This window comes from Mesoplodon densirostris, chromosome 1 (genome assembly GCF_025265405.1).
Source record: "Mesoplodon densirostris isolate mMesDen1 chromosome 1, mMesDen1 primary haplotype, whole genome shotgun sequence".
Classification (NCBI taxonomy): domain Eukaryota; kingdom Metazoa; phylum Chordata; class Mammalia; order Artiodactyla; family Ziphiidae; genus Mesoplodon; species Mesoplodon densirostris.
Window position 1 is genome coordinate 192,948,872 of NC_082661.1, and position 27,143 is coordinate 192,976,014.

Genomic DNA, 27,143 nt, shown 5'->3' on the forward strand with positions numbered 1-27,143 from the left:
GGAATAAAGACACAGACCTACTAGAGCATGGACTTGAGGATATGGGGAGGGGGAAGGGTAAGCTGTGACAAAGTGAAAGAGCGGCATGGACATATATACACTACCAAACGTAAGGTAGATAGCTAGTGGGAAGCAGCCGCATAGCACAGGGAGATCAGCTCGGTTCTTTGTGACCGCCTGGAGGGGTGGGATAGGGAGGGTGGGAGGGAGACGCAAAAGGGAGGGGATATGGGAACATATGTATATGTATAACTGATTAAATTTGTAAAATAAAAAAAATAAAAAAATATAGTGAAAAAAAAAAAAAAAAAACTAAAAAAAAAAAAAATACTTTTAAGATTCCACATAAAAGAGAGATCATATGGTGTTTGTCTTTCTCTGTCTGACTTATTCCACTTAGCATAATGCCCTCGAGGTCCATCCATGTTGTTGCAAATGGCAAGATTTCCTTCTTTTTTTATGGATGAATAATATTCCTGTGTGTGTGTGTGTGTGTGTGTGTGTGTGTGTGTGTGGTGTGTATGTATGGCACAGTTTTAAAATCTTTTCATCCATCAATGGCCACTTAAGTTGTTTCTATATCTTGGCTGTTGTAAATAATGCTACAGCGAACATGGGGGTGCATATATCTTTTCAAATTACTGTGTTTATTTTCTGCCAATAAATACCCAGAAGTGGAATTGCTGGATCAAACGGTAGTTCTATTTTTAATTTTTTAAGGAACCTCTATACTGTTTTCCATAGTGGCTGCCCCCAATTTTCATTCACACCAACAGTGCACAAGGGTTCCCTTTTATCTTAATCCTCTCCAACATTTGCTATTTTTAGTCTTTTTGATAATAGATGTTCTAACAAGTGTGAGCTGATACCTCATTGTGGTTTTGATTTTCATTTCCCTTAAAATTAATGATGTGGAGGATCTTTACATGCACCTGTTGGCCATACGTGTGTCTTCATTAGAAAAATGTCTATTCAGATCTTCTGCCCATTTTAATATCAGATTAAAAAATAACTATTGAATTGTATGAGCTCTCTATTTTGGACATTAGCTTCTTATCAGATATATGATTTGCAAATATTTTCTCCTGTTCAGTAGGTTGCCTTTTCATTTTGTTGTTAGTTTCCTTTTCTGTGAGAACTTTTTAGTTTGACGTAGTCCCGCTTGTTTAGTTTTGCTTTTGTTGTTGCTTTTGGTGTCAGATTCAAAAAATCATTGTCAAGACCTATGTTAAGGAGCTTACTGCCTATGTTGTCTTCTAGGAATTTTATGGTTTCATGTCTTACGTTCAAGTCTTTAATCCAGTTTGAGTTAATTTTTGTGTATGGTGTAAGATAGTGGTCCAGTTTCATTCTTTTGCATGTGACTGTTCAATTTTCCCAACACCATTTGTGGAAGAGACTGTCTTTTCCCCATTGTATATTCTTGTTTCCTTTGTCATAAATTAATTGACCATACATATCTGGGCTTATTTAATTAATCTGGGCTCTCTATTCTATTCCACTGCTCCATTTGTCTTTTTATGCCAGTACCATACTCTTTTAGTTACCATAGCTTTGTAATATAGTTTGAAATCAGGGAGTGTGATGCTTACAGCTTTGTTCTTCTTTCTCAAGATTGCTTTGGCTATGTGGGGTCTTTTATGGTTCCATACAAATTTTGGAATTTTTGGTTCTATTTTTGTGAAAAATGCCATTGGAATTGATAGAGATTGCATTGAACCTGTAGGTTGCTTTGGGTAGTATGAACATTTAAACTATATTAATTTTTCCAGTCCTTGAGCATGGATTACCTTTTCAGCAATTTGTGTCTTCTTCAATTACTTTCATTAATGTCTTGTAGTTTTCAATATACAGGTCCTTCACCTTCTTGGCTAAATTTTTTCCTAGGTATTTTATTCTTTTTGTAAATGGGATTGTTTCCTTAATTTCTCTTAATTAATTAATTCATTATTAGTGTATAGAAATGCAGCATATTTTTGTGTATTGATTTTGTATCCTGCAACTTTACTGAATTCATTTATTCTAACAGTTTTTGAATGGAGTCTTTAGGGTTTTCTATATATATATCATCTGTGAATAGTGACAGTTTTACTTCTTCCTTTCCAATTTGTATGCCTATTATTTATTTTTTCTTGCCTAATTGCTCTGTCTAGGACTTCCATAAGATGTTATGAAAAGACGCGAACAAAGTTTTTGGCCAACCCAATATTTTGCTGAATAAGTATGGTGAGAGTGGGTATCCTTGTCTTATTCCTGATCTTCATGGAAGAGCTTTCAGCTTTTCATTTTTGAGTGCAGTGTTAGCTGTAGGCTTATATGTCATATATGGCCTTTATTAGGTTGAGGTATGTTGCCTCTGTACCTGCTTTGTTGAGAGTTTTTACCATAAATGGGTGTTACAGTTTGTCAACTTTTTTTCTTCATCTACTGAAATGATCATACGATTTTTATCCTTCATGTTGTTAATGGTATATCACATTGACTGTCGTGGATGTTGAACCATCCTTACATCCCTGGAATAAATCCCACTTGATCATGGTGTATAATTCTTTTAATGTATTGTTGAATTCAGTTTGCTAGTGTTTTGTTGGTTGAGTATTTTTCATCTGTGTTCATCAGGGATATTGGCCTGTAATTTTCTTGTGATACCCTTGTCTGGTTTTGGTATCAGGGTAATTCTGGCCTTGTAAAATGAGTTTGGAAGAATTACCTCCTGTTTTTTTTTGAAGAGTTTGAGAAGGATTTCTATTAACTTTTCTTTGAATGTTTGGTAGAATTCACCAGTGAAGCCATCTGGTCTCGGACTTTTGTTTGTGGGGAGGTTTTTGATTACTGATTCAGTCTCCTTATTAGTAGTAATCAGTCTGTTCAGATTGTCTATTTCTTTTTCTTTTTCTTTCTTTCTTTATTTTTGGCTATTTAGATGCTATTTTTTAAAAAAATTATTTTATATTGGAGCATAGTTGATTGTCTATTTCATCATGATTCAGTCTTAGTAGGATTTGTATTTCCAGGTATTTATCCATTTCTCCTAGGCTGTTCAATTTGTTAGTAGTCTCTTATGACCCTTTGTGTTTCTGTGGTATCAGTTGTAAGATCTTCTCTTTTGTTTCTGATTTTATTTATTTGAGTCCTTTGTCTTTTTTTTCTTGGTGAGTCTATCTAAAGGTTTGCCAATTTTATTTATCTTTTCAAAGAATCAGCTCTTAGTTTCATTGATCTTTTCTAGTGTCTTTTTAGTCTCTATTTCATTTATTTCTTCTTTAATCTTTGTTATTTCCTTCCTTCTACTAACTTTGGGCTTTGTTCTTTTTCTGGTTCCTTGAGGTGTAAAGTTAGGTTGTTTATTTGAGACTTTTCCTGTTTCCTGAGGCAGGCATTTATCACTATGAACTTTCCTCTTAGAAGTGTTTTTGCTGCATCCCATATATTTCGGTATGTTACATTTCATTTTCATTTGTCTCAAAGTTTTAATTTCTCTGTTGATTTCTCTTTAAGCCATTGGTTGCTCAGTAGTGTGTTCTTTAATCTCCACATTATTTGTGAATTTTTCAGTTTCCTTTGTGTAATTTCTAGTTTCATACTATCGTGGTCGGCAAAGATGCTTCCTGTGATTCTAGTCTTCTTAAATTTTTTTAAACTCGTTTTGTGGCCTAACATATGATCTGTCTCGGAAAATGTTCCATGTGCACTCGAGAAGAATGTGTATTCTGTCACTTTTGGGTGAAATGTTCTGTACATATCTGTTAAGTCCATCTGGTCTATGTGTTATTTAAAGCTGATGTTTTCTTATTGATTTTCTGTCTGGGCATCTATCCATTAATGTAAGTAAGGTATAAAAGTCTTGTACTATTATTGTATTACTGTTTATTTCTCCTTTTAGGTCTGTTAGTATTTGCTTTATATATTTAGGTTCTTCTGTGTTGGGTGCATAAATGTTTACAAATGTTATATCTTCTTGTTGGATTGATCTCTTTATCATGTAACACCCTTCTTTGTCTCTTTTTACAGTCTTTGTTTTAAAGTCTGTTTTGTCTAATCTAAGTATAGCTACTCCAGCTTTCTTTTGGTTTCCATTTACATAGAATATTTTTTTAATCCCTTCACTTTCAGTCTGGGTGTCCTTACATCTAAAGTGAGTCTTTTGTAGACAGCGTATAGATTAATCTTTTAAAAAATTTATTCAGCCACTCTGTGTTTTTTGATTGGAGAATTTAGTCCATTTATATTTAAAATAATTATAGTTAGGTATGTGCTTATTGCCATTTTACTAATTTTTTTCTGCATGGTTTTGTTGTTTTCTTTCCTATGTTCTTCTCTGGCTTTCTTCTTTTGTGGTTTGATGGTTTTCTTTAATGGTATGCTTATATTTCTCTTTATCTTTTGTGTATTTACTACAGGTGTACCTTGTTTTATTGTGCTTTGTTTGATTGCACTTCCCTTTATTGCACTTCACAGATATTGCATTTTTTACAAATGAAAGGTTTGTGGCAACTCTGCATTGAGCAAGTCTATCAACACCATTTTTCCAACAGCATTTGTTCACTTTGTGTCTCTGTGTCACATCTTGGTAATTCTTGCAGTATTTTAAACTTTTTCATCATTATTATATTTTTCTTGGTGATTTGTGATCAGTAATCTTTGCTGTTATTGCTAAGACTTTCTGAAGGTTCAGATGATAGTTAGCATATTTTTGCTATAAAGTATTTTTTAATTAAGGTATGCACATTTTTAAAGACATAATGCTGTTGCACCATTAATAGACTACAGTTTAGTGTAAACATAACTTTTTATATAATGGAAAGCCAAAAAATTTGTGTGACTAGCTTTATTGCCATATGCTTTGTTGCAGTGGTCTGGAACTGAACCTACAATATCTCTGAGGTATGCCTATATAGGTTTTTGCTTTGTGGTTACCGTGAATCTTACATATAACAACTTGTATCTGTAATAGTCTATTTTAAGTTGAAAACTACTCTAGTTTGATCCCATTGTAAAGCTCAACATTATTACTCCCTCCCGTCTACACTTTATATTATTGATATCACAATTTACCTCTTTTTATCTTGTGTATCCTTTAACTAATTATTGTAATCATAGTTATTTTTACTACTTTTGTCTTTGAACCTTCATACTATTTTATAGAAATATAAAACTTTGGCCTGCAAAGTTTCTCCTGAAAAATCTGCTTATAGGCTTATGGGGGTTCCCTTGTATGTAACAAGTTGTTTTTCTCTTGATGCTTTTAATGTTGTTCCCTTGTCTTTATCTTTTGACATTTTAATTATAACGTGTCTTGATATGGGTCTCTTTGGGTTCCTCTTATTTGGAACTCTGGGCTTGCTGGAACTGGATGTCTCTTTCCTTCCTCAGGTTAAGGAAACTTTCAGCCATTATTTCTTTTTTTTTTTTTTGCGGTACGCGGGCCTCTCACTGTTGTGGCCTCTCCCGTTGCAGAGCACAGGCTCCGGATGCACAGACTCAGCAGCCATGGCTCACAGGCCCAGCCGCTCCGCGGCATGTGGGATCCTCCCGGACCGGGGCACGAACCCGCATCCCCTGCATCAGCAGGCGGACTCTCAACCACTGCACCACCAGGGAAGCCCCATTATTTCTTTAAATAAGATTTCTGCTTCTTTCTCTCTCTCTCCTCCTTCTGGGACCCTTATATTGTGAATGTTAGTCCGTTTGATGTTGTCCCATAAACCCCTTAAGCTATCTCTACTCATTTTCATTCTTTTTTCTTTCTGCTGCTCTGATTGGTTGAGTTCCACCGCCTTGTCTTTGAGTTGACTGATTCTTCTACTTCATCCAGTCTGCTGTTGAATCCCTCTAGTGTATTTTTTAGTTCAGTTATTTATTCTTCAGCTCTGTGACTTCTAGTTGTTATTTTTTTATATTTTTTATCTCTTTGTTGAAGTTATCACTGTTCATTTATTCTCAATTTGGTGAGCATCTTTATGATCATTAACCTTTATTAGGTAAATTACTTATCTCTCATTCATTAGGGATTTTAATTTTTTTTTCTGAGGTTTTATCTTGTTCTTTCATTTGGAACATATTCCTTTGTTTCTTCATTTTGCTTGACTCTCTGTGTTGGTTTCCATACAGTAGATGAAACAACCACCTCTCACAGTTTTGAAGGAGTGACCCCGTGTAAGAGATGAATCTTGTCATTCAGCCCTGCCTCAGCTTTCGGTTGTCTCTTAAACATCTGTGCTTGCCCAAGCAGCCTATTACATTTTTAATACCTCTCAGTAGTTGTGGATGTGCCAAGACTTATCATTGTCCCAAAGGGACCACTTACTTTCAAATAGTTTATCAACAAAAATCATGTTTTACAGTTTCTTTCAAAACTAGTAATTAATCAAGGATTATGTATTACATTTTATTATAATGTATCCCTGCTCCCCTCATTTTTGTACTCCACATATGGAACACTGTACAAGAAAGCTAGCCAGAGTTAATCTCTCAGACTTTGTCTGAGTGTTTCTTTGTGTTATCATTTTCCATATTCTCCTAGCCCCTGTTTTCTGTAAACTGCAATTTAAGCCATAAGTTTTATTAGGTTAAAAGTTTTTAGCAAAGGTACTTGACAGGTGATGCTGTTTAATTACTTCATATTCCATCACATCAGGAAGCATATAATGTCAATATTAATGCCAAATTTCTCCTATGAAAAGGAATGTTTTTCCTTTTGATACTTTGACACCATGCAACTATCCTACTTCTCATAAACCTTTCATCTAGGATTTTGTCATACAATGATGATCCTTGCTGAATCAGTTTCTTAATAGCATATTTCTCAACTTTGAGACTTTTCTCCCAGTTCACTGACAGTCTCTATCATTTTGGGGAGTGAGTAGAGTCCTTCATGTTGGGCAAGAAAACGGGTTGAGAACCTCAGTTATAGGAAACATTTAATGGTATCTAATTTTATGTAACTTTTTCCAAGTTGGCTTTTCAGTTCTTTGGAAAGAAAATACTGATTAGGAACTGAGGGACATTCAGAATGCAAATTATGCCTGATGAAATTGATTTCTTCTAGTGATTGGGAAACTTTTTTGCTTGTAGTCAGGTTATGTTAAAGAAATTAGTGTATGTTAGGTTTAACAAGGCAAACCTTGTTAAAAAAATACCTTTTTTTTTTTTCTTTCCTCAGAGCAGTTTGGTTAATTCAAAAGTGACTTAACAGGGGCTTCCCTGGTGGCACAGTGGTTGAGAGTCCGCCTGCCGATGCAGGGGACACGGGTTTGTGCCCCGGTCCGGGAGGATCCTGTGTGCCGCGGAGCGGCTGGGCCCGTGAGCCATGGCCACTGAGCCTGCGCTCCGCAACGGGAGAGGCCACAACGGTGAGAGGCCCGTGTACAGCAAAAAAAAAAAAAAAAAAAAGTGACTTAACAGTTATGTTCTAAACACATTGATTATTTAGTTTTCACTTACTATTGTGTGAGACCCTCATCAAGTTGCTTAACAACTAGTGGAAGAGACAGATTGATAAACAGGATCAAATATGCTATATGGTATGGAACAGAAAGCTGTGAGAATCTTAAAGAGGTGCTGTGCATACAATTAGGAAGCCTAATTGTATGAACAAATATTTATTAAGGACCCAATTTGTAGTGACCTTTTGGATCACTACAAATCCATTTTGAATTATGGTTACATTAAATGTTTCTTGATTGTTGTTTGATGACATACTTCTCATCTTCCTAAGTAGAAGATAAAATACATCCTTAAGTACAACTACTAGATAAGTGGTTGCATTCCAACAACAATTCTTTGACAGCAACTGGATGTCTATCAATTCAGTTCAATTCTGACAGTACCCAGAGTAAGTGCAGACCCCACAAGTGGGCCCAGTCCTACAAGATTGCCCCCAGTTTAGATGACAGGGAACCACTTCTGATGGACTCGGTTGACTGCAAATTTGGGTGTTCCCGTGACACACTCTTCAGGTTTGATAATTTGGTAGAACTACTCACAGAACTTAGGGAAGTGCTGTAGTTATGACTACTGTTTTATTATAAAGGATACAAATGAAAAATCCAGATGAAAAGGTACATAGGATGAGGTCTAGAAGTGTCTCTAGTGCAGGAGCTTTTGTTCCCATGGAGTCAGGATGCACCACTCTCCCAGTATGTTAGTATGTTCACCAACCATGAAGCTCTCTGTACCTTGTTACTTGTAGTTTTTATTGAAGTAGCTTAACATAGGTTTGATTGATTAAATCATTGGTCATGTGATTGAACTCAATCTCTAACCACTCTTTTCTCCTCAGAGATTGGGAGGTGGGATAGGAAAAAGTCTGAAAAGTTTCAACCCTCTAATCATACACAGTAGTTGGTTTTTCTGGGACCAGCCTCCAACCTGAAGCTATCTAGGGACATCACCAGTAATCACCTCTTTAACATAACAAAGACCAATATCCATCATTAATTCTTTTATTTTCATGGGATTTTGAGAACATTTAGAATGTTTTATAGTATTCTTGTAATCCAATATTTGGAAGTATAAATTTAGTATTAATTTAGCAGCCGTGCCTGGAACTGGGCTTGAATTGAACAATATGTTGAATTGGACATAGAAATATATAATAAGTGGAATTTGTGGTTACTGCCATAAATTCTTTTGATTTATGTATAAAATGAGTTAAAAAGTGAAGTATGTGATAATACAGTCAAAACTCTATATAGAGGTGCCTGAGGGAGTGAGGAGCATGAATTGGGTTGGTCCTGAAAGCCTTCTGTGAAGAATGTGTGTTGGAGAATTTGGTGGATATGGATTGGTGGCAAGCAGATAATGGTCCTCTCTTGGATTACTATAATGTCTCAACTAGTTACCTCCCACTAAATGCATTCTTCAAATAGAAATAATATTAGCTAATACTTAATCAGAAAATTTTGGAAAATATAGTATTTGGAGAAATATAAACAAATTATTCCATTTCATTCCCAGAGCAGGCACTGCTGAAGACCAGTACAGTGTTTACCATGTTTAGGTGTAAATCATAGTTGATGAACACATCATCTCTCTATGTAGAAAACTTAACATTTTGCCAGATCTACGTCTGATATAGGATTGGTGAAATTATCAAACTTTAATTTTTAGGAACAGGGGTTTTATGAACAAAACATGGTTAACATTTTTCCCCTAATTTTCCTAATTCATAGGGATGAAATTACTTTGTTATATGTATGGTTGAGAATGGATGTATAGTAGGGGTCCGCAGTGCCTGGGCTGCAGACTGCTACTGGTCCGAGGCCTGTTAGGAGCAGGAGGTGAGCAGCGGGTGAGGGAACAAAGCTTCCCATCTCTCCCCATCACTCTCATTACCGCCTGAACCCCCCCCCACCCCTGGTCCATGGAAAGGTTGTCTTCCACGAAACCAGTCCCTGGTGCCAAAAAGGTTGGGGGACCACTGATGTATAGAATCCATGGTTTCTTCAGGAATTTTTTTACTGTGGTTCAGTGTGTACTTAACTAGGTTGTGCATCAGAACCATCTGGGGGACTCCCACTGCCGCCCCAGTTAATATTCAGTTTATATTATTATATGTTCATAAGAACATATACAAAAGTAGAAAAATGAGTAAGGGGAGGTTTAGCAAAATGTATGTATTTGGCCTGACTTGAGACCTTCTGATTCAGACTTGTCAGAACCTGGAAACTATTTCAGGATAAACACACACACACCAGCTCACCAGGAAATTCTGATGCAGTTATGCTTGGGAATCATTGCTCTAAGGGGAATCTCTAAAATATCTCAAAACAAATGCTATATAAATGATTTATCTTGACCTGTACCCATACTACTTCTGTATCTAGATATATTCTAAGTTTTAGCATTGTCTTTAATTTTTTAATCAAATTAAATTTGAGCAGCTTAATTAGCACTTTATTAATGCTACTAATTCGTTAATGTTTGCATATGAAATTAATGTTAAATGAGCATCTTTTAAACAAATGCCCTGAATTGTTAGAGCTTTTACTTAAAGTACCTTTCCCAAACATCATCTTTTTCTCTCCTGGTAACTGCCTTGTGAGGTGTTTGATTTGATTTCCCCTACATTATATACATGGAAATCCAGATCTATAAGGTGGGAGTTGTACAGTTTCTTATACGTGCAATTAGAGGATTTGGAGACTCCAGAATGAATCTGTACTGATTCTGGACTGTCTTCCTAGGAACTCTTTTCCCCTGTTGTTTATCCCCAATAGTTTACTTTTCCTTTGAGCATTTTGCACTGAACTGGAGTGCTAGTGCCTTATCATTGCTGAGATTGCTGTGTTAGAAGGACTAACAAATTGATAAAAGTGACATTTTTTTAAAAATTTGATCTTGAAACTTCACTGAATTTATTACTTCTAACAGTTTGTGTGTGTGTGTGTAGGTGCGCATGTGTGTGTGTGGTGTGTGTAGGTGCGCACGTGTGTGTGGAGTCTTTAGTGTTCTTTTAATTTTTTGGAATTTTGGAATTTTATTTATTTTTTTATACAGCAGGTTCTTATTAGTAATCAATTTTATACACATCAGTGTATACATGTCAATCCCAATCTCCCAGTTAATCACCCCCCCCACTGCTTTCCCTCCTTGATGTCCATATGTTTGTTCTCTATATCTGTGTCTCAATTTCTGCCCTGAAAACCGGTTCATCTGTACCATTTTTCTAGGTTCCACATATATGTGTTAATTTACGATATTTGTTTTTCTCTTTCTGACTTACTTCACTCCGTATGACAGTCTCTAGATCCATCCACGCTTCTACAAATGATCCAATTTCGTTCCTTTTTATGGCTGAGTAATATTCCATTGTATATATGTACCACATCTTCTTTATCCATTTTTAGTCAATGGGCATTTAGATTGCTTCCATGACCTGGCCATGGTAAATAGAGCTGCAATGAACATTGGGGTGCATCTGTCTTTTTGAATTATGGTTTTCTCAGGGTATATGCCCAGTAGTGGGATTGCTGGGTCATATGGTAGTTCTATTTTTAGTTTTTTAAGGAAACTCCATACTGTTCTCCATAGTGGCTGTATCAATTTACATTCCCACCAACAATGCAAGAGGGTTCCCTTTTCTCCACACCCTCTCCAGCATTTGTTGTTTGTAGATTTTCTGATGATGCCCATTCTAATTGGTGTGAGGTGATACCTCATTGTAGTTTTGATTTGCATTTCTCTAATAATTAGTGACGTTGAGCAGATTTCATGTGCTTCTTGGCCATCTGTGTGTCTTCTTTGGAGAAATGTCTATTTAGGTCTTCTGCCCATTTTTGGATTGAGTTATTTGTTTTTATAATATTGAGCTGCATGAGCTGTTTATATATTTTGGAGACTAATCCTTTGTCCTTTGATTCCTTTGCAAATATTTTCTCCCATTCTGAGGGTTGTCTTTTTTTTTTTTTTTTTTTTGCGGTACGCGGGCCTCTCACTGCCGTGGCCTCTCCCGCTGCGGAGCACAGGCTCCAGACGCTCAGGCCCAGTGGCCGTGGCTCATGGGCCTAGCCACTCCACGGCATGTGGGATCCCCCGGAACAGGGCACGAACCCGCGTCCCCTGCATCGGCAGGTGGACTCCCAACCACTGCGCCACCAGGGAAGCCCTGTCTTTTCGTCTTGTTTATGGTTTCCTTTGCTGTGTTTTTAAGTTTCACTAGGTCCCATTTGTTTGTTTTTGTTTTTATTTCCATTGCTCTAGGAGGTGGATCACAAAAGATCTTGCTGTGATTTATGTTATAGGGTGTTCTGCCTATGTTTTCCTCTAAGAGTTTTATAGTATCTGGTTTTACATTTAGGTCTTTAATCCATTTTGAGTTATTTTTGTGTATGGTGTTAGGGAGTGTTCTAATTTCATTCTTTTACATGTAGCTGTCCAGTTTTCCCAGCACCACTTATTGAAGAGACTGTCTTTTCTCCATTGTTTATCCTTGCCTCCTTTGTCATAGATTAGTTGACCATAGGTGCATGGGTTTATCTCTGGGCTTTCTATCTTTTTCCATTGATCTATATTTTTGTTTTTGTGCCAGTACCATATTGTCTTTTTTTTTTTTTTTTTTGCGGTACGCAGGCCTCTTGCTGTCGTGGCCTCTCCTGTTGCGGAGCACAGGCTCAGTGGCCATGGCTCGCGGGCCCAGCCGCTCCATGGCATGCGGGATCTTCCCGGACCGGGGCACGAACCCGTGTCCCCTGCATCAGCAGGCGGACTCTCAACCACTGCGCCACCAGGGAAGCCCCCATATTGTCTTGATTACTGTAGCTTTGTAGTATAGTCTGAAATCAGGGAGTCTGATTCCTCCAGCTCCGTTTCTTTCCCTCAAGATTGCTTTGGCTATTTGGGGTCTTTTGTGTCTCCATACAAATTTTAAGATGATTTGTTCTAGTTCCGTAAAAAAAATGCCGCTGGTTATTTTATAGGGATTGCATTGAATCTGTAGATTGCTTTGGGTAGTATAGTCATTTTCACAATATTGATTCTTCCAATCCAAGAACATGGTATATCTCTCCATCTGTTGGTATATCATCTTTAATTTCTTTCATCAGTGTCTTATAGTTTTCTGCCTACAGGTCTTTTGTCTCCCTAGGTAGGTTTATTCCTAGGTATTTTATTCTTTTTGTTGCAATGGTAAATGGGAGAGTTTCCTTAACTTCTCTTTCAGATTTTTCATCATTAGTGTATAGGAATGCAAGAGATTTCTGTGCATTGATTTTGTATCCTGCAACCTTACAAAATTCATTGATTAGCTTTAGTAATTTTCTGGTGGCATCTTAGGATCCTCTATATAGTATCATGTCATCTGCAAACAGTGACAGTTTTACTTCAAACATTTACTATCAAACATTTAGAGAAGAGCTAACACCCATCCTTCTCAAACTCTTCCAAAAAACTGCAGATGAAGGAACACTCCCAAACTCATTCTGTTAGTCCACCATCAATCACCCTGATACCAAAACCAAACAAAATTACTACAAAAAAAGAAAATTACAGACCAATATCACTGATGAGTATAGATGCAAAAATCCTCAACAAAACACTAGCAAACAGAATGAAACAATGCATTAAAAGGATCATACCATGATTATCCCAGGGATGAAAAGGATTTTTCAATATATGCAAATCTATCAATGTGATACACCATATTAACAAACTGAAGAATAAAAATCATATGATCATCTCAATAGATGCAGAAAAATCTTCGACAAAATTCAACACCCATTTATGATAAAAACTCTCACGAAAGTGGGCATAGAGGGAACCTACCTCCACATAATAAAGGCCATATACGACAAACCCACAGCAAACATCATTCTCAATGGTGAAAAGCTGAAAGTATTTCCTCTAAGATCAGGAACAAGACAATGATGTCCACTCTTGCCACTATTATTCAACATAGTTTTGAAGTCCTAGCCACAGCAATCAGAGAAGAAAAAGAAATAAAAGGAATACAAACTGTTTTTCTCCTTCAATTTATTAATATGCTGTATCACATTGATTGATTTGGATATATTGAAGAATCCTTGCATTCCTGGGATAAACCCCACTTGATCACGGTGCATGATCCTTTTAATGTGCTTTTGGATTCTGATTGCTAGTATTTTGTTGAGGACTTTTGCATCTATATTGATCAGTGATATTGGCCTGTAGTTTTCTTTCTTTATGACATCTTTGTCTGGTTTTGGTGTCAAGGTGATGTTGGCCTCGTAGAATGAGTTTGGGAGTGTTCCTCCCTCTGCTATATTTTGGAAGAGTTTGAGAAGGATAGGTGTTCGCTCTTCTCTAAATGTTTGATAGAATTCACCTGTGAAGGCATCTAGTCCTGGGGTTTTGTTTGTTGGAAGATTTTTAATCACAGTTTCAATTTCATTACTTGTGATTGGTCTGTTCATATTTTCTGTTTCTTCCTGGTTCAGTCTTGGAAGGTTATACCTTTCTAAGAATTTGTCCATTTCTTCCAGGTTGTCCATTTTATTGGCATAAAGTTGCTTGTCATAGTCTTTTAGGATGCTTTGTATTTCTGCAGTGTCTGTTGCAACTTCTTTTTCATTTCTAATTTAATTGATCTGAGTCCTCTCCCTTTTTCTTGATGAGTCTGGCTAATGGGTTTACCAATTTTGTTTATCTTCTCAAAGAACCAGCTTTTAGTTTTATTGATCTTTGCTATTGTTTTTTCTTGTTTCTATTTCATTTATTTCTGCTCTGATCTTTATGATTTCTTTCCTTTTGCTAACTTTGGGTTTTGTTTATTCTTCTTTCTCTAGTTCCTTTAGGTGTAAGTTTAGATTGTTTATTGGAGATTTTTCTTGTTTCTTGAGGTAAGCTTCTATAGGTTTAAACTTCCCTCTTAAAACTGCTTTTGCTGCATCCCATAGGTTTTGGATCGTCATGTTTTCATTGTCATTTGTCTCCAGGTATTTTTGGTTTCATCTTTGTTTTCTTCAGTGATCTCATGGTTATTTAGTAACATATTGTTTAGTCTCCATGTGTTTGTGTTTTTTACGTTCTTTTCTCTGTAATTGATTTCTTTTTTTTTTACGGTACGCAGGCCTCTCAGTGTTGTGGCCTCTCCCATTGCAGAGCACAGGCTCTGGACGTGCAGGCTTAGTGGCCATGGCTCACGGGCCCAGCCACTCCGTGGCATGTGGGATCTTCCCGGACCGGGGTACGAACCCGTGTCCCCTGCATCGGCAGGCGGACTCTCAACCACTGTGCCACCAGGGAAGCCCCATGTAATTGATTTCTAATATCATAGCATTGTGGTCAGAAAAGATGCTTGATATGATTTCAATTTTCTTAAATTTACTGAGGCTTGATTTGTGATCCAAGATGTGATCTATCCTAGAGAAAGTTCTGTGCGCACTTGAGAAGAAAGTGTAATCTGCTGTTTTTGGATGGAATGTCTTATAAATATCAATTAAATCTGTCTGGTCTATTGTGTCATTTACAGTTTGTGTTTCCTTATTAATTTTCTGTTTGGGTGATCTGTCCATTGGTGTAAGTGAGGTGTTAAAGTCCCCCACCATTATTGTGTTACTGTCAATTTCCTCTTTTATAGCTGTTAGCAGGTGCCTTGTGTATTGAGGTGCTCCTATGTTGGGTGCATAAATATTTAAAATTGTTATATCTTCTTCTTGGATTGATCCCTTGATCATTATGTAGTGTCCTTCTTTGTTTCTTATAATAGTCTTTATTTTAAATTCTATTTTGTCTGATATGAGAATTGCTACTCCAGCTTTCTTTTGATTTCCATTTGCATGGAATATCTTTTTCCATCCCCTCACTTTCGGTCTGTATGTGTCTCTAGGTCTGAAGTGGGTCTCTTGTAGACAGCATATATATGGTTCTTGTTTTTGTATCCATTCAGCAAGCCTGTGTCTTTTGGTTGGAGCATTTAATCCATTTACATTTAAGATAACTATCAATATGTATGTTCCTATTACCATTTTCTTAATTGTTTTGGGTTTGTTTTTGTAGGTCCTTTTCTTCTCTTGTGTTTCCCACTTAGAGAAGTTCCTTTAGCATTTGTTGTAGAGCTGGTTTGGTGGTGCTAAATTCTCTTAGCTTTTGCTTGTCTGTAAAGCTTTTGATTTCTCCATCGAATCTGAATGAGGTCCTTGCTGGATAGAGTAATCTTGGTTGTAGGTTCTTCCCTTTCATCACTTTAAGTACATCATGCCACTCCCTTCTGGCTTGTACAGTTTCTGCTGAGAACTCAGCTGTTTACCTTATGGGAGTTCCCTTGTATATTATTTGTCATTTTTCCCTTGCTGCTTTCAATAATTTTTCTTTGTCTTTAATTTTTGCCAGTTTGTTTACTATGTGTCTCAGTGTGTTTCTCCTTCGGTTTATCCTGTATGGGACTCTCTGTGCCTCCTGGACTTGGGTGGCTATTTCCTTTCCCATGTTAGGGAAGTTTTCAAGTATAATCTCTTCAGATATTTTCTCGGGTCCTTTCTCTCTCTCTTTTCCTTCTGGGGCCCCTGTGATGTGAATGTTGTTGCATTTAATGTTGTCCCAGAGGTCTCTTAGGCTGTCTTCATTTCTTTTCATTCTTTTTTCTTTATTCTGGTCTGCAGAGTGAATTCCACATTCTGTCTTCCAGGTCACTTACCCGTTCTTCTGCCTCAGTTATTCTGCTATTGATTCCTTCTAGTGTATTTTTCATTTCAATTATTGTATTGTTCATGTCTGTTTGTTTGTTCTTTAATTCTTGTAGATCTTTTTGAAACATTTCTTGCCATCTTCTTGACTTTTGCCTCCATCCTTTTTCTGGGGTCCTGCATCATCTTCACTATCATTATTGTGAATTCTTTTCCTGGAAAGTTGCCTATCTCCACTTCATTTAGTTGTTTTTCTGGGGTTTTATCTTGTTCCTTCATCTGGTACATAGCCCTCTGCCTTTTCATCTTGTCTACCTCTTTGTGATGGTGGTTGTTGTTCCACAGGCTGCAGGATTGTAGTTCTTCTTGCTTCTGCTGTCTTCTTCTGTAGTTCTTCCTGCTTCTGTTTTTCTTGCTTCTGCTGTCTTCCCTCTGGTGAATGAGGCTATCGGTAATTTTTTTTGTTTTAAAATTATAGTTGAGCTGCAAAATATCCTATGCCAAAATAAGTTTTAAAAACTTAAGGTGGAAATCTTTGTTTGTATGTGACAGAAGTAATTGTCCTTTAGAATACCTGACTATGTGTTTCAGATATGATGCTTTCTCGGGTACAGTTAACAGACTGTGGCATAAATAATGAGGACATTTATAATCTCACATGAGAGGTCTGGAAGGCTTGTGTAATTCAGTTGCCAAAGTGATTCAGTGTTTTGGGTCATTTTCTCTCTGATTCTTTTTTCCATCATGACCACATATGGTTGCCATAGGTCTAAAGATTATATTCTTATACAACAAAATCCAAAAGCCAGAAGGAAGAGCAGAGCCTCGTCATAGAAATCTTTTTTTTGTTTTGTTTTGTTTTTTCTGGTTGGAAAATCTTTCCTGCAACCCTCAGCATACTTTTCCTTATGTCCCATATAGCCAAATTTGGTGACCTATTCAGTCCTAAATCAGTTGCTGACAAGAGGAAACGAGATTCCCATTATTGCCTTAAAACAGTGTTGGTTGATCCCCTGGAACTTTAAGAGGGACCCACCCATCTGATCCCGTTGATGTCTCATATTAAATCACATCAGTGTTTTGTCATCACTAAGACGGAGAGGCTGATGGGTAGGCAATCACTAGTATTTGCCAAACTATAGTGATATAGTTAAGTTGTAACATATTCCACGTCCTATATAAGAAATATTCCCACTCAAATGTTATTTGTATATTTTAACTTGAGAAGCATGTTATCCTGATGTGCTACTTCATGATTGGCATAGGAAACCAATGATTTAGCTGTTAATTTAGTACAATGTGTTAGTTGTCTACTGTTCTTATTTTTGTCTTGTGTACAATCAGTTTATTTCCCTGTGAGATTAAGCTCCTCAGTGCCATTACATGATTTTGGCAGGAGCTTCAAATTCTTCTTATTTAATCGATTCTTGTTCTTCTAGGTGGATTCTCCACAGTTTTCCTGGTGCGGACTCATGGTGGACTCCGCTATGCATTGAAGCGAATGTATGTCAATAACGCAACAGACCTCAACATTTGTAAAAGGGAAATTACAATTATGGTAAGTGAAAGAGTAATTCCATTTGAAAAATTTGGTGTATTTTCTTTCAGTTTTTCACATAACATTAACCAGCCTTTAGGCAAGCTGCTTATTGGCTTGGGCACATCTAGATAACCTTTGAGGTGTACTCTTTATAGCCATACTTAGGGCTAAATACAAACAACTCCTACCTTTCCTCCCTTCCCTATTGTAGTTCAACAGGCAAGCTTCTCTGCTTTCTTTTTTCCTTTTTAAAATAAATTTAAATTATGGAATCTTTTGAGAATAGAAGAGTTTAGAAAATTAGTGAACACCAGTTTACCCCCTACCCAACTTAAGAATTAAAGGCTTACAGATACAGTTGAAGCCTTCTGTGTCTTCCTCTGTAACGCTATCCTTATACTGTTATCCTCATCCAAAAGGAAACCCCTATCCTGAATTTGGTGCTTATGCTTCCCCTGGGTATTTAATACATTCACTTATATGTGTTAGTATTCACAGACAACAGTTAGTTTTGCTTTTCATTTTTAAAATCATGCTGTAAAGTTGATTTGTGTGTGTGTGTGAACTCTGTAGTACTGGTAAGGTATGCTTCAGCAAGGAAAAAATTCTTCTTTAATATTAGGAGAAGTGAAAAATATTTTAATACACCATTAAAGAAAATTTCAGTTACTCAGTTAACTAGATTAAACATTTTGAGAAAATTACAGAATAAAAATTTCCTTTTTTTCTAGAGTTGCTTATTGTCAGTGCTCTGGATGGTTTCTTTTTTTTTTTTTTTTTTCCGTGGTAAGCGGGCCTCTCACTGTTGTGGCCTCTCCTGTTGCGGAGCACAGTCTCTGGACGCGCAGGCTCAGCGACCACGGCTCATGGGCCCAGCCGCTCCGCGGTATGTGGGACCTTCCCGGACCGGGGCACGAACCCGTGTCCCCTGCATCGGCAGGCGGACTGTCTACCACTGCGCCACCAGGGAAGCCCCTGGATGGTTTCTTATTCTTGTTCTCCTCCTCCTCCTCTCTTCCTCTCTTCTTTTGTTCTCTTCCTCTTCCTCCTCCTCATCCACTGTTTATCAAGTGCTAATATATATATTTAACATTTTTGTTTTATTGAGGTGAAATTCACACACTACACATTTTATAATTCACATTTTAAAAAGAACAATTCAGTGGGTTTTAGTACATTCACAGTATTGTGCACAGACTGCCTCTACCTTGTTTTAAAACCTTTTCATCACTCCAAAAGGAAACCCCTGCCCATGAAGCAGTTGCTCCCCATTCCACTCTTGTTCCAGGCCCTGGCAACCACCCGTCTATATTATGTCTCGATGGATTTACCTATTCTGGATATTTCATATACATGGAATCAAGCAGTATATGACCTTTTGTGTCTGGCTTCTTTCACTTACCATATTTTTAAGGTTCATCCAGCACTTCATTCCTTTTTATGAGTGAATAATATTCCATTATATATACTATATATGTATCAAAATTTGTTTATGTGTTCATCTATTGATGGACTTTTTAAAAAAACCATGGATAGACATTTGGGCTATTTCTACCTTTTGGCTATTGTGAGTAGTGTTGCTATGAATATGTGTACATATGTATTGTTTATTTTCAGTTCTTTTGGGTATGTATCTAAGAGTGGAATTGCTGGGTCATATGGTAATTCCACATTTAACTTTTTAAGGAACCATTAATTCCACAGCAGTTGAACCATTTTCTGTTCACACCAGCAGTGTTAGGAGGTTTCTAGTTTTTCTACTTCCTTGTAAACACTTGTTGCTGTCAAGCCTCCCCAACTGCTAAGAGGGAGATTTTCTTATTTTGTATCAACATCTTTATCAACACACATATTTTGATCCTGTTTGTTTGAAGATAGGCACATATATACAGTATGACTTATCAGAATTCTGCTTTTATTGTCCCTATTCCTTAGCTAGACTAGAGTTGATTAGGTTTGAGACTTGCTTTTTTTTCAGGTAAGGCTATTAGTCAAAAAGGTGAAAAGATTTACTCCAAGATAATAGGGAATCTTAGACTAAGTTTTCTGACTTGAGCCCAGCTATGATATTGTACTGTAATTCTTCCTTTCAATAGATTTTGTATAATTTTGAGATATATAAAATATAGTCATCGTCAACCTCAGCAAAACTCAGATCCTATACTTTTAAATAAGATATTTTGGGGAGGTGAGCAGTTGTCTTCTGAACTGTTTTTCGATGACTAATCCTTCACTATTTATGTTTATTTATGAATTATTTACATGTTCAGCTGCCATTAGCTAATATCTCAAATTATATTACACACTTAAAACTAGGTTTATTTTAATGATAGTGGATGTAAATTATTTTAAACAGTATTCTTGATAAGAGTTTTTAATTTACAGACAGACCTTATTTAGATCAGTATGATTTTTAACCTTATAAATGTTGATGATTGTCTTGTACTAGGAGCAAAAGTGTCAGATTTCCCATTTTCTTATTTTCTTGTACTTGTAATATTGTGTTATCTTTATGGTTTCTTTACAAAAATCCTTTTTAGCTACTTGTTTATTTTTTTAGGTTATTTAGTTAAAAGTACATACATTCATAAATTCACTTGACTAGGTGGACATAAACTGCAATATGTTGCAGACAAAACAAACAAACGAGAGTGTAATCGTTAGTTCATAAATATTAGAGCTTAATTTCTTTATCTTTTTAAGATAAAAATAAGTAAAAGTTCTGATATTTTATTCTTGAGCCCCAAAGGACTATCTCGTACACTCACTTTTGGAAACTTTTTTTTTTTTTTAAATTTATTTTTGGCTGCGTTGGGTCTTTGTTACTGTGTGCAGGCTTTTCTCTAGTTGTGGAGAGCAGGGGCTACTCTTCGTTGCAGTGCGCAGGCTTCTCATTGTGGCTGCTTCTCTTGTGTGGAGCACGGGCTCTAGGCATGTGGGCTTCAGTAGTTATGGCACTTGGGCTCAGTAGTTGTGGCTCACGGGCTCTAGAGATCAGGCTCAGTAGTTGTGGCACACGGGCTTAGTTGCTCTGCGGTGTGTGGGATCTTCTTGGATCAGAGCTCGAACCCGTGTCCCCTGCATTGGCAGGCAGATTCTTAACAACTGTGACACCAGGGAAGCCCTGGAAACTGTTACTTTTGAATGAACCATCTCTTTCTTCCCCATTGAATTTAAAATAAGTATTCATTAACTATTTGTTTGTTAGGAAATGACAGTCACATATAAATAAACTTTCCATTGAAACTGTAGAAACCTTTTTGAAATGTGTCGGATTCCATACTTACACTTAAATCTTACTTTTTGAAATTCTTTAAATCTATCAATTTAGACTTCAAATCATTGTTAATGATAGACCTTTAAAATATATGTTTGCCAGTTTTTAAACTTTTGTTTATTTTTTACAGAAAGAGCTGTCTGGTCACAAAAATATTGTGGGTTATTTGGACTGTACTGTTAATTCAGTTAGTGATAATGTATGGGAAGTGCTTATCTTAATGGAATATTGTCGAGGTAAGTATTTTTCTGTGGTTGTTTTATGCTAAAAAAATGTGCCCATAATTAGTAGGTGTCTTGGTTTCTCCCAGGGCAGCTGTCATCTAATTCTCGGCATTCATTGCAATCTCAGCTTTAATTATTTGTCTAAATAAGGAATGCTGTTAAAAAGTATTTAAAACCTACTCATAGTTGATGCAATGATGATATGAGCATATGTTAATGGACAATTAGAAAAATGCTGTTGGGTTTTAAACAGAAAATCTAAAAAGTAAAGAACCTTTCCTGATACCTATACATTTCTTTTATAATCCAACCAAGAAGAGCATACTGTGTCCATATTAGTGTTGCAAGATTTTTTTCCAGCATGCTACCATGTTATCTTTGAACGTATTAAATATAATAAATTTCAAGGATGCATTTTGATCTATAATTTTTATAAACTTATATTATGTGGTCTTTTGAAAACATCAGAAGATAGAAAACCACATTTTATTTGGATATAATGTGGTGTTTTCAAAGAAATATTTACTTGTATAGTATGCCTTAAGAATTATAATAATAATTTTTAGTCCCTGAAATTTTTTTTTTTTTTTTTACTTTAATGGGTGTAATGGGGACAATTAATCCATTTCCTGCGAACTTGCTTTCCCCCCTCCCCCATCAGACTGTATCTGACAGTTTGGATTCTAGGGAGCCCTGGTTTATATATAAATTCTCTTAAGACAGTTATGATTGTTAATTATGGTACCAGGAACTCTTGTCACTTCCTGAAGGTTGGAGGAGAAGGAGGTTGGTGATGATAATGGAGAAAATGTGGTCTCATTTACTTCAGTCTTATAAGAAGGGGGAAGGACAGAGGAAAATGTAATGAATCAGTATTGTAATATCTATTGTGATATGTTTGTAACTTATTTCCATATATAACGTAAAAAATTAGATATTTTCTTGATTGTTTTTCCTTATTTGTATCTCATCTTCTCTACTGTAAAGCATTGTGATCTCTCTTTAAGGAGATGATACTTATTTTCTTTACCCTACTTTCCTGAATTCTAGCAATTAAGGTGCCAATTCTTAGCTGGATGAGAGTTGACTAATAGCCCTTGGCTATTTGTAACTTCTTAAAAATAATTGAATTGAGCATAATCATAACCCTGGATGAGTTTGTCATCCAGAAGACATTTTAAAAGGGGAACTACATGAGCTTCAGTTTTTAGGCAAGTGAGTATTTGGGAGCCAATGGTGCAGTCTACTGCAGATAAAATTAAGTATCTTGTTAAAAAAAGTCATATCAAAATTTAAATGGGATGGTATAGCTTTTTTTTTTTTTTTTTTTTTGTGGTACATGGGCCTCGTCACCGCCGTGGCCTCTCCCGTTGTGGAGTACAGGCTCCGGACGTGCAGGCTCAGCGGCCCTGGCTCACGGGCCCAGCCGCTCCGCGGCATGCGGGATCCTCCTGGACTAGGGCACAAACCCATGTCCCCTGCATCGACAGGCGGACGGACTCTCAACCACTGCGCCACCAGGGAAGCCCGGTATAGCATTTTAAATTAAGTGTAAGTGTAATCTCAGAGAGATGAAGATTGTTGAGGCTAGAAAAATGTTGACTTTTTAAATTTTAATAATGAAATCGGGTGGAGTATAAAAGTTCTTGTTTAGAAGATGATAACTGTGAAAAATATGTAAAGATTTGGGAGTTACATGCACCTTATTTTAAAAGATCTTCAGTATACATTGTTTCCTTTCTGAATCTGATTTTTAAATTTTTCATTAGAATAATTTTACTTTAATTTTCAGAAGACTTTGATTTTGAATAATGAAATTTTGTTTGTTTCTACATTTGAAATGCAGCTCAATAGAGCTTTTTAGCTTTTTTTGGGGACTGGATTTTGTGATTCAAGCCTTCTAGCCCAAAGATCTCTGAAGGGAAGAAAGAAGATTGACTTTTGATTAAAATTTATTCTACTCATTACAACATTGTAAGTGTGGAAAAGATAGAATGAGTTCAAGGTTATGATTTCTTTAGCATGTGAAAAGATATTTCAAGAATGTGAATGAACACCAATAAAACACTTTTCTTACTGTTTAATTTTTGGATAAAATGAGTCAGGGCATCTGACAAACAAGAGGATGGTGGAAATTGCTGCCTAGTCAGGTGCCTCAATCTTATATGAGACACTTTGAACAAATTACAGCCAAATGGACCTGAGTTTTCTGAAAGTTGAGGATTGATAGGCAAAATAAATGTTTTTTTTCCCCCTGCTTTAAAGTTCTAAGAAAAAACACCTATTTCAGAAAATATATGAGAATGCTGTTTAGACAGTAATAATAGAAGGAACAGGTGTGTATATACCTTCTTACAGATTACACAGTAGCAGACATTCATTTATTCAAACTTGTTAATTTTAATTTTGGATTTCTGTTAGAATGATGTGAATGAATCATGTATTTACTTGCATTCTTAAAATATAATGATAGTAAACTTTCTCTTAGTAATTAAGAATTGTCATTATTAGATTATCAATTATTATAGTACATTGTAATATTTAATAATCCTCTCGGGGCTCATTGTTGTGGCTATTTGATTTTAGTTAAGTTACTCTGCCTGCTATCTCTTAACCTGGTTTAGAGCATTAGCCCCTTAACCCATCTCTCTTTTTCCACTCTTGTGATTCCTCCATCCCCCAATCAAGGAGATTTTCTAAAAGGTCAGATCAGGAAGTTTCCTTGGTTCTCAAGATAAAAATCTCAAGATAAAATCTTGATTTGTTTGTCTTGTCAGTATCATCTGACTTTACTCTCTTCTCTGCTTTCTAGACCACACCCACAGTGGTTCTCTTTAAGTTATTCAAAATCATTAAGCTCTTTCCCAAACTAGAGGCCTTTGTATATGTCACTTGCTATCACTAGTGTGTTCTCCCAGATCTCTGCCAGGTTAATTCCTGATTAACCTTCAGTCTCAACATATAAATAATCACTTCCTTAGGCCTTCTCTGGCATTCTCTTCTCCCCATCCTCCTTCACTAATTTAAATTTGGGTTTTTCTCATATTATCCTTATTGTATGTAATTATGATAAATACTTGTGTGAGTGCCTTTAGACTATAAATTCCATGATAATAGACTTTATCTTTGTTCACTACTGTTTACCCCTAAAACTAGCACAGTGTTGAATAACCGTTTCTTCAAATCTGTGATGCCATCAATTACAAGGTACACTCTGAATTTGGAGATGTTAAAATATGGCCAATAGCATTAGCAGAACGTCACTTATTTTAAGATGTTCTCACTTCAGAGATGTAAAATGTGAAAAAAATGTATGTCATTGAATCAACACAATATGGTATAATAAGCATCCTTACATGAAAATTATAAAAAAAGCCAATTCCCCATTACCTGAGACCATAGACATTTCTTAATCTCTTTGTTTGTGGTAGTCTTCATTTATTAAAAATATTTCTTCTCAAAATTACTTTTTTGGTTAGCTGGGCAGGTAGTGAATCAGATGAATAAGAAGCTGCAGACAGGTTTTACAGAACCAGAAGTGTTACAGATATTCTGTGATACCTGTGAAGCTGTTGCAAGGTTGCATCAGTGTAAGACTCCAATAATTCACCGGGATCTGAAGGTATGAACTTTAGTCTACTTATGGATTAATGCCTTTTAAACTTTGGAGTTAAAAATGTTCTTGGACTGTCTTCATATAAACCAGTGTTTATTACTAGCACCGAGATTGGTCTCTCTGTCCCCAGCTACATTTCCTGAGGCCATATAAAGACTGACTATAGAATTGAAATTGTGCTTTTCATGACCCTGAGGGTTGCTAGCACGACCGTAGAGGTGGATTTTGTGCTCCCTACTTTGCTTCTGTTTTACAGAGCAGGCTTCTTTAAAGGGTTTCATATGAACAAAAATATGAACATCACTGACACAGGTTGGATATCCCTCTACACTATTCTTCCCAGTTCAGCACTCCTCCTATTTCTTATAATTCATTTTAAGCATCAGGGTGTTTTCCAGAGATATTGGAGGTGACCATAAATGGGTCTCTTTACTCATTTATTTATAATTTACTGTAGTTTTAGATAATTTACTATAATTTGGTGATGATTGTCACTCTAAGGTCACTTTGTCTGACATTTTCATGGAATCTGACCTCTTGTATATGGTACCCACTTGTTAAATTGGAAAAAGTGCCCAAAGGGTATTGAACATTCCTGGCATCATATTGCTTGAGCTATCATTACACATATTGTTTAGAAGCATAGGTGTCCTCTTTGATACCTACAAACACTAAGATTACAAAAATTCCTCTTCCTGAAATGCTTTATGCCCAGATATCCCATGGCTAATCTTTCCCCCACTTCAAATCTGCTCAGGTTCACTTTCTCAGTGAGTCCTGTCCTTGCACCACCTTATTTATAATTACAACCTAACCTTTCCATACTCTACTTATTCTGCCTTTTATTATCACTTGTTACTTTCTCAGATACTATAAAATTTGCTTATGTATTATGTCTATTGGTTATTTTCTGTCCTCTCCCACTACACTGTAAGCTTCCTGTGGGCAGGAATTTTCCTCTTTTGTACTGATGTATCCAAACATTTAGAACAGTGCCTGGCACATAGCAGAGTCTCAATAAATATTTAATGAATGAATGAATCCCAATTCTGACTTATTATACAAAATTTATGAAAAGTGATAATAAAATGCTCTTAAGATACAAGAGAATAGAAGATGTCACTTAGAATATAGGTTGTTAACCATGAAAGCATCATCTAGGGAAACCTGTGCTGAAAGGATACAAGTCAAGACAAGATTGAAATACTTGACTACAGACATCTGTCCCTTTATTTCGATAACCAGTATAGTTCATTTCAGTTCTCTTGAATATGCAGCTTTTACATTTTCCCCAATAATTCGGTCTGATTTTTTTGTACTGTTATAGCTCATTAACTTTTTAAATGTAAAGTTGATGTTTTCAGCTGAGCCTTCTTGATTTTAAAACAAAGAAGACATCGAACTGCATAATTTTATATAGACCATATTTCATATACTTAGTTCTTTTTACATGTGTAAATTTATGCAATCCTGTGTTTGTTTTAAGTAAGTTTCTTTTTTTAAAAGTAGATTTCTTGTATAAATACTTTGTGCAAATATTGAGTATTTTAAAAAGTAGAGTAAAATGAAATATAGAAGAAAAATTGTAAAGAAACTGTAATGTGAGTATTTTGGTAGAGTGGAGAGAAATTGAATTACTCATTTAAAACTGTATCATAAAAATAAAAAATATTGTGTAAAAATGTTAATAATAGTATCATTTATTGCATGCTTACCTTATTTCAGTCACTGTTCTAAGCCCTTTACATGTTTTAATTCTTTCAGTTTTTAAAACAATCCCCTGTAATAGATATTATTTTCCCCATTTTATAGATAAGGAGACTAAAGCACAAGAGTGGTTAAGCAAGTTGTCCAAGGGTACATATGCTAATAAGTAGCAGAGCTGGGCTGTGAACCCACATTCTCCTGTTGTAGAAACTGTGCGCATAATTTTATTTAAGTTACTATGACTCTGATCTCTAAGTTAAGGCATAAAGTCAAATCTGTGTTTTTCAGTGTAGTATTTTAGATAAAAATGGAAGTAGGAGTCAATCAGAGGTAGAATTGTAATGATTTTTGTTACCTTTCTATAGGTAAGCTAAGTGTCAGAAAAGGAGAAAAATGGAGGTATAGAATAGACTCTGACTGCTACTAGTTCTTCTCTTCCATAGAAGCAGTTTTTGAGAGGACTTAGGGTTCCTTGGCCCTTGCAAAAATCATCCTGGGATGGGAGAAGCACTTCTCTGTTCTTAGTGAGAGAAGCAGTAGATAAAGTAAAGTATATTTTTGTTCTGAATCATTTGTCCTTTCTCACAATTTGAGGTATCCTCTCTCTCTCTCTCTCTCTCACCCCCCATATATATCAGTGTTTGTGTAAAAACATTGTTATAAAAATATAATTTTCACC

At 36.1% G+C, this 27,143-nt stretch overlaps 1 protein-coding gene across 3 annotated transcripts in view; it reads left to right on the plus strand.

The window, feature by feature from the left end:
- Window positions 1–27,143, plus strand: part of BMP2K (BMP2 inducible kinase) — a 134,182-nt gene that overhangs the window by 47,070 nt on the left and 59,969 nt on the right. For 2 of the 3 annotated variants that reach the window (XM_060113705.1, XM_060113713.1), the window contains exons 2-4: window positions 17,540–17,658; window positions 21,048–21,153; window positions 24,621–24,763. In XM_060113705.1, coding sequence (XP_059969688.1) covers window positions 17,540–17,658; window positions 21,048–21,153; window positions 24,621–24,763 — 368 coding nt within the window. Of the gene's footprint in view, window positions 1–17,539; window positions 17,659–21,047; window positions 21,154–23,041; window positions 23,116–24,620; window positions 24,764–27,143 lie in introns of those variants that run through there. The other variant, XM_060113723.1, reaches the window with a different exon arrangement.